Source organism: Onychostoma macrolepis, chromosome 10, assembly GCF_012432095.1.
Source record: "Onychostoma macrolepis isolate SWU-2019 chromosome 10, ASM1243209v1, whole genome shotgun sequence".
In the NCBI taxonomy this organism is placed as follows: domain Eukaryota; kingdom Metazoa; phylum Chordata; class Actinopteri; order Cypriniformes; family Cyprinidae; genus Onychostoma; species Onychostoma macrolepis.
In genome coordinates, this window is record NC_081164.1 from 3,024,316 (window position 1) to 3,036,966 (window position 12,651).

The window sequence follows — 12,651 nt, forward strand, 5'->3', positions numbered from 1 at the left end:
CATCCTGTAAGTTTCAGAACTCAAAACTGTCTCGTTAGTTTAAAAACAGTTTATATTGAAGGTAATCTGCCAAAACAACAGGTTTTGGAATGTACGACTCTACGATGTAATAGAACGGCTAAACACCGCCTCTGCAGAAGAAGATCAGCACCTGCTTCTACATCGCTGCCTGTTAAGCCCCACCCACTGATTCTACATCACTGCCTGTTTAGCCCGTCCACAGATTCTACATCACTGCCTGTTTAACCCCGCCCACTGATTCTACATCACTGCCTGCTTAACCCCGCCCACCAATTTGTGCAGGTAGTAGGTAAATGACGAGAGCGACAAATGCAGGTCTACAGAGAAACCAAACAATAAACTTTATTTGATGAATTGATTTTTAATGAAGTGCCAGACCACGTCAGTAAGAACTTGGTCTTTCGTTCACTTCATTTTACAGTGGATTTATTTACAAACAAGGCACAGTTCAACAAAGGATTTTCAGAAAGACTGAAACTAAAAGACGATGCTTTGTCGACTATATTGGATCTGACAGTAATGTCACACCAAATGTATTACTGTTATTATGTGGTCACTATTGCTTTGCTGTAGGCTGTCGAACATAAAAAACTATTAGCAGTGGGCGTTAACTTCAGAGTCTACGATCCGCCACACCTATTCAAACAAAGCGTTCTAAAGGGGGGGAGGGGGGGGGGCGTCAAAACAGGACAGAAAATTGCCTATTATTTATAAATTATGTTTTTTTCATGTAAAAATCATGATAAAATTGATAGTTTTGAGTCATCAAATAAAGTTTCACACACACACATATATATCAGACATATTGTTCTAAGTGTTCAATTATTGTTGCCATGATTGCACACAATGGTTGGATATAATCATACCTGGTGCTGTCTTCCCAGCAAGGACCAGCTTGTTTGGCTGGGTGCCGGACTTTAGCTTCTGTGTACGGGGTGGGTGCAATGTTTGTGCCTGTCGTTGTCTCTTCAACTCTTCCTCGCGCTCTTGGGCCGCCCGAATCTCCTCTTCGATCATGGACAGGGTTCTCTGTTTGCGCGAGCGCAGCTTGAACGGTCCTGAGGTGACCTCCGTTTCCTGAGTACGAGGGACAGCTGCGGTGCTCCTGAGCTCTGCTGCTTCAGAGTACTTACTGAAATAGCTGAATTCTGGTTTCTCACTTGGTGGTGGAGAGGGACTGGGAGGTTTGTAAGTGTTCATTGGGATAACCTGGGCAGCTTGAACTACAGTTATCTGAGGAGCAATTGTTTTCTTCTCCTCTAGGGGGGATGGCACTTTGGGAGGTGGCGTTACAGCAGATCTCTCCACTAAAGGATGGGATTGTGGTTCAAGACTTCCCACATGTCTCTCAGGGATGGGGGATGAATGTTGTGTGGCCTGAAGAGGCTCCCACTTGTCATTCTGCTGAGCAATAGCTTGCTGGATAGCGTTTTGGACGAGAATACCTGCATGGTATTCCAGCTCTTCTTCCGTCAAGCCATCCGCCTGATAAGACCCACTCTGTTCACCTGGAGATTTGATTCCACTTTCATGTTTTCCATTGATTGGTGTAGTGGCCATTGGAGTTGAGGGAAAAGAGTATTCCCCAAGAGAGTTTTCCAAATAGGCACTCATGGTCTCATTTGACGCACCACTGTCACTTATGTTGTCCATACTGAAGTCATTGGAGAGCGTCTCAAGAACAGTGGTGTCCTGAGACCGTAGGGATAGGTCATCTAACCCAGAGTCAATTTCTTCAATATGGTAGGAGCTGTTCAAAGAACGTTGACACAAATCAGAGTCCTCATCCTTCACAATGGTCATCACAGCCCGGGCACAAGTAAATTCATCATCTTTCAACTCATTCTGAGCCAAACCTTCTTTGAGTGGCATGGCAGATTCTCCAGAGCAGCAGTAAATCTTTTCAGCTTTGACTGTAGTAACTTCACTTCCGTCATAGAATGTGACCCCTTCTTGATTGGCAACTGTGACAGAACCGCATGGCCTCTCTACATGCGTGACCTCTGGAGTCCTGAAGAAAGGTTTGGCAGAGTAAAGCTCTGGTGCCACATTCCTCTTAGGGGCTGTGGGCTGCTTGCTATGATCCATCTGCAGAAATTGCTTTCGTGCTGCAGAAAAATCAATCTCTTTCATGACAACATCCTCCTTATTTGCTATTTCAGGTTGGATAAAGGAAGTTGTCTGTCTGGGTGCAGCTTGCGGCATACGGTTGACTTCTGTTCTCATCTGCTTCCTCTCCTCATATCTTCGAAGCGACTCCAGTTGATCTGGCTCCAGCTCCTCTTCCAGTGTCTTTTCCTGAGGTGGGTTCCACCATTTTGCTGCAATTCCAGGGTTCTTCTTGACCGCTTGACCCCGGATAAGTTCCAGCCTTTCCTTCTCTAGCTCAGCAATCTCCTCCGAGGGTCTGACTTTCTTTACCCGAACTTCTTTCTCGGTTGGGGGGTCGAATAGTTTCGATGGTTTCTTCTCTTCATGAAATGGTCGGAGCTCAAAACGTGCCTCTTTCTTGATTGCTGTCCTAGGTGACTCAGGTGACCTTGTACAGTCCATTGCATGACCATTGGGTTTGGTGTTGAAGTTGTCATCAACAAAAGTGGTCTGTTTTTTCCCTTCTAAAACAACTTCATGGTTGTGTAAGGGAGCTGTGTCACAAGTACGCACAGATGGTCCTGTTCCATGAACTCTAATTGACTTAATATCAGGGGAACTTGTCCCATTTGAAGTCATTTCTGCCCTGGGATCACAACAGTTGGCCTCAAGGACCTCGTCCAGGTAAAGGATTTCCTTGGCAACTTCGCTGTCCATTCCTTCTCCTCCATGTCTCACTCTGTTCTGTCCACTGCTCACATAACTTTGATGAGAGTCGGTCTGAACTTCAAGCTCCATACTGCTTCCACCACCGGATATCAGACTCACAGAATCGAAAAAACTCACAGTCTTCAGGCTTCTCTCTCTTTTCAGCTCACTGTCATCCTCTGAGAGTACAGGGGACTTCTGGGGAAATAAAAACAGCGGTCACATTAGTTTAAAAATGCATTTATGCAATTCTTCTTCACAATAAACACTCGAGTGTAGTACTTGAGTACTAACATATTTGGCAGCAATGTGACAGCAAAGGATCGATCATAAAATTTCTATAATTGCAAGACATGACCTTTTTCTAACCTTAAGACATTCCACACCTTCAAAATTGAGTAACTACACAGTAACAGTTTTGCTGCACAACTGAGCTTGTTTGACGTCAAAGTTTGGTTGGTTTGGATGGCGTGAACACTGTTTTCTGAAGCTGTGTATGCACATGTAATCCACACTTAAGTCTGCTTGAGGTGTTCTGAGATGTAGTTCTTGTGAACTCTTGCTGTTGATTTGAATGAAATTGCAGAACAGCTCATGATGATGTACAATTTGCCTTTGCATGCAAAAAAGCATAATTTAAAATAGTGTAAGATGATGCAATGGCCAAATGTGTGCATGGATGGACCGCTGCCCCAAACCAAGTACTTGGTTTGCTTTATCTACGTAATGACGAAATGTCTTCATTATGTTTATGCATTGTGTGCACCTTATCAAAATTTTCCAGAACTAAGGGGATCCCAATTATATTGGTTGCTACACTGCCAATTGAATGAACATCAGAGAACAAAACAACATCCCAAAGGAAATATTACATGTGACCATCATGCATAATATAGGTAGACTGTGATAAGATGTGGAAGATAATGGGTTGGTTGAACTCTGACCTGTGGTATCTGATCCTGAGTATTAATAATTTAAGGTCCCCTCTCTTCAGAGGTCTACAATGGTATAATGGAGTTGCAAAAGTCTCAAATGAGAGGAAAACATGGACCAAACTTAGTATTGGAATTTATGCTTATCTTTTTGGAAAACCCCCTTTACCAGCAATAGAACATAAAGTACATATATTTTCAGTTATGATTTCTTCTATTTGCTGGAAGGATTTCTATTTGCTGGAAGGCATTCATCCAAAGCAAGCTACATCTGATTTCCTAAGTATCAAACCAGTGACCTTGCATTAAGTTACAGGAACATCATATGATAAGCAAGGCTATAATGGTTTATGCTCAACTCAAGAGAAACCTAGTTTATTCACAGGCTAATTTGAAGAAAGTGCTAAAAGAAACAGAAAAAGAGAAGGTTTTGCATGCTTTAGTTTTCATTATGCCCCTCCATGTCCATGTCTAATGGGTGTAAGTGGGTAATAGGCCCTATAGTTATTTACTAAAAGAAAAACACAGATGTCTAGACTATGTAGACACTCTTTATTTACAGAGCAATAATTGTAGGGGTTCTTCTATTTCATGGATCTGGTACTGAAATCTTTAAGTGGTCTGGTAACCCTGTGGGAGATGGCTGAGATGCATTTGCAGAATGAAGCAAATTCTCAAAAAGCAAGGTCTCCTCAGGGGAAAATACCACTTATTACGCTGAGCTTTGCTTTCATTGCTGCTCATTCGCCAGATGGGACAGACCGTTTAAAATAAAAACTCTGACAGGGCCTTTTGTATTTACACAATCTGACGTCATTTTCAGTGTCCCAGGTTTAGGTTCATCAATTAGTATGAACTGAAATAATGCTGAGATTATTGTGGAATGACAATCTTGTTAAAATTTTTGTTGACTGTTATTATCTACATGAGTTTTTATTTGATGCTTTCTTGTTTGGCTACAAATTTGGTATGCTGGTCTGCTGTTCCAACTGCATGAAATTCCTTTGCTGATTTTGGTTCCAAGTTTGGACAACACAGGGTGCCACAAACCTACATAAACAGTACTCCAGAAAACTTTTAGCAAACCTTTAACATACAGAACCACTGTATCAATACAAGATACTAAAAATGTGAGAGTTATTGCTTGTTAATCCTGTCTAAAGTGCAGTTTTACTGAACCAAACTGCTATATTCTCTAGTAAACAGAGGCCATTGCAGGAATTCTGATACTTTGCTCAGCATTTATGTTTTAGAGGAGAGCATGCATGCCTGAGCAATTTCACTTGTTTGCTGTTGTTTGAAAATTGGTGTTCCTGAAAAGGCTAGTCAGAGACCTGTTTAAAAAAGCAGTAATATAACCTGCCATAAATGGAAAAGCATAATAAACTAGTGGGAATGAAGCATAGAGATGCTATTTTTACTGGACCTCCTAGAAAAGAGGAATTTGCTTTGAAAGAACTTAATTTTCAGCTCAAAGCCAAGTGCTATTTCAGGTGATGGTGTGTTCATTGCCACATAAAGTAAACCTATTTCTGTTTAAAGACTGGGTGGAACAAAACATGTATTACATCATTATATATTTTTATTCTAAAAATTGTACAATTCATTCAAAATCACCAACTGTAAAACAGGTACATATTCTCAAGATTGGGTTGGGTTGCTCTAAAGGGGCAAAAGATTTTATGCCCAAGCCTATTAAAGCGAATCAGAAGAATTAATTCAGATCAAACAAGTGTTAATAACTTCCTTCTTATCTCAAACTGTAGTGTGTATGAGTAGCAGGCAGCGTCACATGATGTCTTTAATGTGAGTTCAATAAGACCCCTTTCTTCAGTCGCACAGACCACCCTTCCCCCAGGGTGTGTTCACAAGCTTTCAGCCCAAACTTTTACCAAATAATGACATTAGGAAGTCATGTGAACTTCCCTGAGGCTGTGAAAAACAGACTAGGACAGATTTACAGACAAAGAGTGAATGTTTATCACTTTGAATTGAGCTTACTCAAATTATTTGGAAATGGTTAATTCAATCCACCACTTTTTATGGAAGAACGGTTTTACAAATCATTGACAGAGCAATTCATACAGCTCATAAATAAAATTTTCATATTTGATTTCAATTTGGTGGTAATGAGAATTGCATGGCTTACATACATGGCTTCATTTTCTAGTAGCAAAATGTAATTTATTGGATAGATTTTAGTATGCCTTCAATTAATTTATGAATCATGACACTATTCAAATATTCCGGTGATGGGCTTCTGGAAGAGAGAACTCAACACAGTGATTGACTGGCACACTGTCTGGAGAAACTGTTTTGTTACCTCAAACAATCTGGCTTATCAACTGATTTACTATAAGTTCATTTATAAGGCATATGCCACTCCTTGCTTATTATATAAGATGAAAAGAAAGCCTGACCCTTTTTGTCACTTGTGTACCAGCACAAATCTGGGTACATATATGCATATGTTTTGGCACTGTTCTCAGATTAAGCCCTTCTAGTCCTCAGTTCGGGACTTGTTGGCAGATCTTCTGAAGACTCAGATTCAAATGGACTGTTTTTTCGGTAACCCTTTACAATAAGGTTCATTAGTTAACAACATTAGTAAACGAACTAAGAGTGAACAATATTTCTACAGAATTTATTAATCTTAGTTAATGTTAATTTCAGCATTTACTAATGCATTATTAAAATCACAAGTTGTGTTTGTTAACATTAGTTAATGCACTGTGAACTAACATGAATAAACAATGAACAACTGTATATTCATTAACTAACATTAACAAAGATGAATAAATAGCGTAAAGAAATGCATTGTTCATTGTTTGTTCATGCTGGTTAATACATTAACTAATGTTAACAAATGACACCTTATTGTAAAGTTTTACCATTTTTTCTTTTACTTGATGATTCTGCATTGTCACTGTCTGTAAACCAAAGGAGGATTCTGTCTGCTGTCCTTACTGCTGCTAAAAAGGTTATCTTGAAACTGATCCATCTACCCCACCTATATGTATTTGGATGTCCCATCTGTCAGATATCGCTCTTTTAGAGTGAACCATAGTTAAAGTGCATGGCTCCACTGGAAGGACAATATTGAGGTTTTATTGGATCTTTTGAGCTGTGCCCATCTGTATTCTGTTTTGGTCATGTTTCTGTCTTTTGGGGTCAAATATGACTGGGACATGTTCTCAAAAGAAACTTATGTCTTGTGTTTAACACATGCATGTGTCCTGTTCAAGCACTTCTTCACAGCAGGCGAACAATCAGGCACAAATCAAGCATTTAAAGCACAACACATGGCGTTTCCCTCTCCTTTTCCTCTCTTTCACTACCAACCAACTCTCCCACAGGAAAGAAAATATCTCAATTAGTTCTCAAAGCAATGAGATCTCATAGAGATTTGAACTTATTGCTATGAGATTTGCCTCGAGAACTCATTCCTACGTCAACTGTGTGGTTACCAACATTCTTCAAAATATCTTCTTTTATGCTCAACAGAAGACAGAAACTCATACAGGTTTGGAACAACATGAGGGTGAATAAACAGTGACAGAACGTTCATTTTTGGGTGAAATATCCTTTTAAGTCTCTTGCTCAGGTTTCTCTCATAAGAAAAAAAGCATTTTCAAATTAGTCTTCTAACAGAAGGTTTCAATAGTGTCTCAAACAATGCTCAGATTTGACACTGTCTGCAATTTTAATATGAACTCAAACACTGCTCATCAAATTCTTCCATAACTAAGTAAAAAACAACAGTGACCATCAACTTTTATCTTCAAAAAAGAGTTAGACATTGCAGCATTGCAACCTTTCATTCTACAAGTGTTGAGCTAAAGTGTTTGAAAAAAAACAAAAAAAACTTTTAATGAGGAAATGAACTAACCACATGAATCAAAAATACTGACTAAAACTATACGATTGATTTTTTGAGTTGTGTCTGAGAGTTTGAGTTGTGATTTCTGAAGTTTTTGTTTTATTAAATCACATCTCTACAGAAGCATATACCAACAAACAACCTCAGAGCTCATGCACTGTAAAAAAAATAAAAAATAAAAGAAAAAAAGTTGAGCCAACTTAAAATTTTAAGGCAACCAGCTTCAGCAGATTTTTGAGTTTGCTCAATTTATTTTTGTGGGAGATTCTCAAATTTTTGTTGTATAAACTTAAAACGACAAGTTGAGAAAACTCAAAAATCTGCTGAAGCTGGTTGCCTTAAAATTTTAAGTTGGCTCAACTTTTTTTTTTTTACAGTGTGGTAAGTCTGTAGTGAATTTTCATTAAAAATCAGTTAAAAATTATTGGGATTTTTACTGTGAAACCTGACTGATGTGTTTCTTATCTAACCTATGATATTCACATCCGTTTAATACTCTACTGTTACTGTTTGTGAAACATGCAAGCCAAAGCTGATTCATAAAAGAAGCAAAGAAACTAAAAAAACCATGAGCTTTGAAAGAGCAACCTGTAAGCACTACCCTCTAGGTTCTTCATTTTTTCTTTTCAATAACCATAAGCCAATCTCATATACAGTATATCTGCAGTGGCTGTACATTAAAATCTGTGGCCCTGAGCAGTCAGATGTGAGGGACATCCGTGTGTTCTCCGAGGAACAGATAAACACACACACTCTCCACGGATGTTCCTCTAAACCCCCTCTGACATTCCCGGCATAGTTCAGCTGTCTTCCAGGCTCCGGCAGTCTAATAGAAGTGATGAAGGATACACAGCCCTGCCTCACCTAATTTAACCATGTGTGTATATAAACCTGCAAAAGACCGAGACGGATGGATATAAACTCCTTGTATATTTATATAACTTAATGTGCTTAAGGGCATAGTGCGTCATATTTGTCATTTTACATTTACTGAAACTAGTCTATCAGTGCCTCTATTTATGCAACACTCAGCATGTTGTAGCCCTCACAGCATCTGGAAGCAGTTAGTCAGACAAACGCACAAAATTAACAACTGAGTCAGTTTGCTACATTTGGGCCTACTTTCTCTTTCAAAAGAGTGGCCCCCAGAAAGTATTTGGGCACTTAAGCCATTTTTTGAAATGTATGCTTCTTATAAATGTATGTTTCTTAAAGAAATAATGCTAGAGTTTTCTCAGTACTAATTTCCGAACTGTGACTTTTCATAAACGGCACTCCAAGATATATTTAATGAAGGTATAGTGCAATTTTCACTCAGGTACATACAGATGTACTGCCCCAGGTGTAGTTCATCACAATATGAACATGCTCCACTAGTTTATTTTGCCATTTGGTCATTTTGTTTGTTCACAATTTGTCTTCAGGCATCCAAACAAGTCAAAGAACAGAAAGATTCCTCATTTTTAACGGTTACACAAGATGCCTGTGTTCAGTATGGCTTTCAGCAGCTGTACAGTCAGTACAGACCGACCCGTCACACTGAATTGCTGATGAAAGACTCCTGAAATAGGATTATTAACTCTTCCGGCGCAGACAGAGAAGTTCAAAACATCAAATAATCTCAATTACTGCTCGACTGGATTCAATGAAAAGCTTTTGATTAATGCCCTGCTTAACAGTTTCTCAAACTCAAATCTAGATACCAAAGACTGCAATCAAATACAAGAATTCTCAATATAAACTCAGATAAGAAACTACATACAAATTACAGCTCTACACTCTTAAAAATAAAAGGTGTTTCACGATGCCATAGAAGAACCTTTTTTGTCTAAATGGTTCCATAAAGAACCTTTAACATCTGAAGAACCTTTCTGTTTCACAAAAGGTTCTTTGTGGTGAAAGAAGGTTCTTCAGATTATAAAAAGGTAAGAAAGAGATGGTTCTTTAAAGAACATTTGACTGAATGGTTCTTTGCGGAAGCAAAAATGGTTCTTTATGGCATCGCTGTGAAGAACCTTTTAAGCACCTTTATTTTTAAGAGTGTATACATTCTAAAAAATAAAGGTTCCAAAAGGTTTTTTTTTTTGGACAGCATTTTTGGTTCCCCAAAGACCCTTTCGGTGGACAGTTCTTAAAACCCCCTTTTTTTTCTTAGTGTGAAGGACTTTTTAATAATCTAAAGAACCTTTCTACACTATAAAGAATCTTTTGTGGAACAGAAAGGTTCCATGAATGTTAAAGGTTCTTCATGGAACCATAAACGCCAATGAAAACCTTTATTTTTAAGAGTGCAAACTCTCACTGCTTGTCAACAATCATTTTAGTTTTCCTGAGGGATTCCAGTCGAAACATCTCATGCAGCTGATACACAAATGAAACACAACTGAATCTCCTGAGCTATCAATGTGCAATCACTTTTCTCAGACTCAAAATGAATCTGAAACTAGGTCTTCTAAATATTTAGGCCCAGATGTCTAAAGAGTTTTTTCTTACCTTTTTCATACTTTTCCAAATTTGTAAACAGATTTCTGCCACCAAATTACAGATCCTTTGTATGAAAAAGAAAACTCAGTACAGACTAGAAGTCCTGAGCGTCCCAGTCAAATCTGAGAAACAGTCGTCCTCCAACACCTCAAACTATAAACCTTTGAGGAGACCCAGTGAAACCCTGCCCAGGACAACACAACGCAGGGCTTTTCCTGACCACTTCTTCCACCCCCCACCTCTTCCTCATGTGTGTGTGTGTCCCACATGCTTCACTCACCCCACACCGCTTCCGTCCGTTCTCCTACAATGCCTCTCTCTCTTCTGTCTGTCTCCAGGACTCAAAATTCTTGCTCTGTCTAACTATTGGCTATGATGTCATGGGTAAAGGGGGTGTGGTCTAAGAGTGAGGGGTGTGGTCTCTTCCTGTACTCACACAAAGAAGCGCTCTGTCAGAGCCGCCCCCCAAACACCCTTCATCGACCTGGACCGAGGGAGTCTCCAGACTTCTCTAGAATGGCCGGCAGACACCTTACAAGGGAAGGCGCAGTACGGCTGGGTGGGGAATCTGTCCTCTGGGTGGAACATTATTCACTGCTGACTCAAAAATGCCTCCCTGACTGGATTCTCTTACTCATATTAGATAAGTTTACAAGTTTTGGAAGTTGATACAGATGGAATTTCACCACTGCACAGCAAAAATATGTTATTGAAAATATGCTATGATTTAATTTCTAAAGCTTTATTTCTATAGTTTATTATATTACTAAATTAAGATAAACATTTGTTTAAAATATAACAAATTTAAATACTCTATGGCAGGCTGTATTCAAGTGTATCCAACCCGATATTACAAGAATTTGAACGTACGGTACAAATCGCTAATTTTGTATGAATTTATACTGACATTTTCATAACTATGTTTCTTAACACACTTTAAACTATGTTTATAATTTAAACTCATTTTCATCACCATGTGTCTTAACACACTTAAGTAGACTTTTAAAAAGTGCACTTTTTAATAATGTCAGATTAAAGATTTTCCTTCAAAGTACATTTTAAACCATAATGTTTTAATAATCTTGTTTCATAATTTTTAAAAAAGTATACTTATTTTGATGTGTTGGCTAACATAACAAAGTGCATGTAAAGTACTATATCAAAGTATAATTTTAACTGTAGTGTTATTCAATATTACATTTAAAGTTAATATATTTTAAATGTACTGAATTTCAACATCATTACAAATGTGCAATTACAAATTTAATTACAAAAAAAAAAATTGTAATTTTATGGTAAAATGTTTATTTTACCATAAATGTAAAAATGTTCTTAAGATTAAAAAAAAGACTTAAAATTCAAATTAAATTGTAGTTTTTAAAAGTTAAAACATCCATAAACACATGCATTTACAATGAATTTAATGTTCATTGTAAATTTTTGTAATGTTTTTTTTTACAATGTTAATCTAACACTAATTTTAAAAAAATCCATTTGTTTATTGTTTTTTTTTTTTATTATTTGTATTTTAACTTTTGCTGCATTCGTCATTATACAGTATATTCCAATATCATAAGATATTTATTAGCTAAATAATATGAGAAATGTGACTGGATAATAACGGCCTGACCAACAAAACTTAGAACAACACTGCAAAAATGACTTTTCATGGCAAAATAAAATTGTAATGAGTATAAAGCTTTTTTATTCAGAAAAATGCAATTAGGTAAGATCCCAAGTATTTAAATTGCACGTGAGTAATGTACAAATTCTCACAAATAATTCTTAATCAAGTCAAATTATTGAAGTATTTTACACACAGCTCTTATTATAATTAGTCACATGGCATTTATGGCTCAGGCTATTGGCTCAAAAACTTAGTACTACCTATGAGCAAATTTTAAGTATTTTTCTTATCACAAATGCACAAGTGAGCACTGGAAATCATGGAGAAGAGCGCAGGTACCAAACTGAGTCATTACTCTATACTACCAATACTTTTTACTAATCCTAAGCCTAACTCATACAATTCACAGTAACCAAAACATCCCATAAACAGCAAATTACAATGTGATTTGTGTCTGCTTTCTTAGTTTCTAATCAGCCGTACTCTTTTCTGAAATGTACTCACAAAAGCTAGCGTGTAGGCTACTATTTGTATGTCTTATCAGGTCATGCAGTACACATTGTGAATTTATGGGTAAATGATTAAATAGATGTCTAGTTATTGTTTTCACTGAAATCTCAAAATAGAAGTAGTACAGTACGTCCCTGACGAAATCCTGCTGTAGTAACACTATAATGTCCTTGTGGCAACAAGTGCCTTTAAAATGGGACTACAATAGAAATACAGATAAGAGCAAAAGAGATTCAGGCAAGATTGCTGTGAGAATTGAAAGCCACTCAGTCATGCAAGGCTGTTAAAGAGACGTTGTGCTAATAATAACACCACATGCTCGGTTCTGTTCAGAGATACACAAAGACTGCAGTATAACCTTCATCTCAACCCAGAAACAACAGACATCTCAATGATAA

At 37.7% G+C, this 12,651-nt stretch overlaps 1 protein-coding gene across 9 annotated transcripts in view; it reads right to left on the reverse strand.

The window, feature by feature from the left end:
• LOC131548507 (A-kinase anchor protein 2) overlaps window positions 1-12,651 on the reverse strand; it is a 100,626-nt gene that overhangs the window by 8,487 nt on the left and 79,488 nt on the right. For 8 of the 9 annotated variants that reach the window (XM_058789826.1, XM_058789824.1, XM_058789825.1 and 5 more), the window contains one exon: window positions 888-3,018. In XM_058789826.1, coding sequence (XP_058645809.1) covers window positions 888-3,018 — 2,131 coding nt within the window. Of the gene's footprint in view, window positions 1-887; window positions 3,019-10,125; window positions 10,373-12,651 lie in introns of those variants that run through there. The other variant, XM_058789832.1, reaches the window with a different exon arrangement.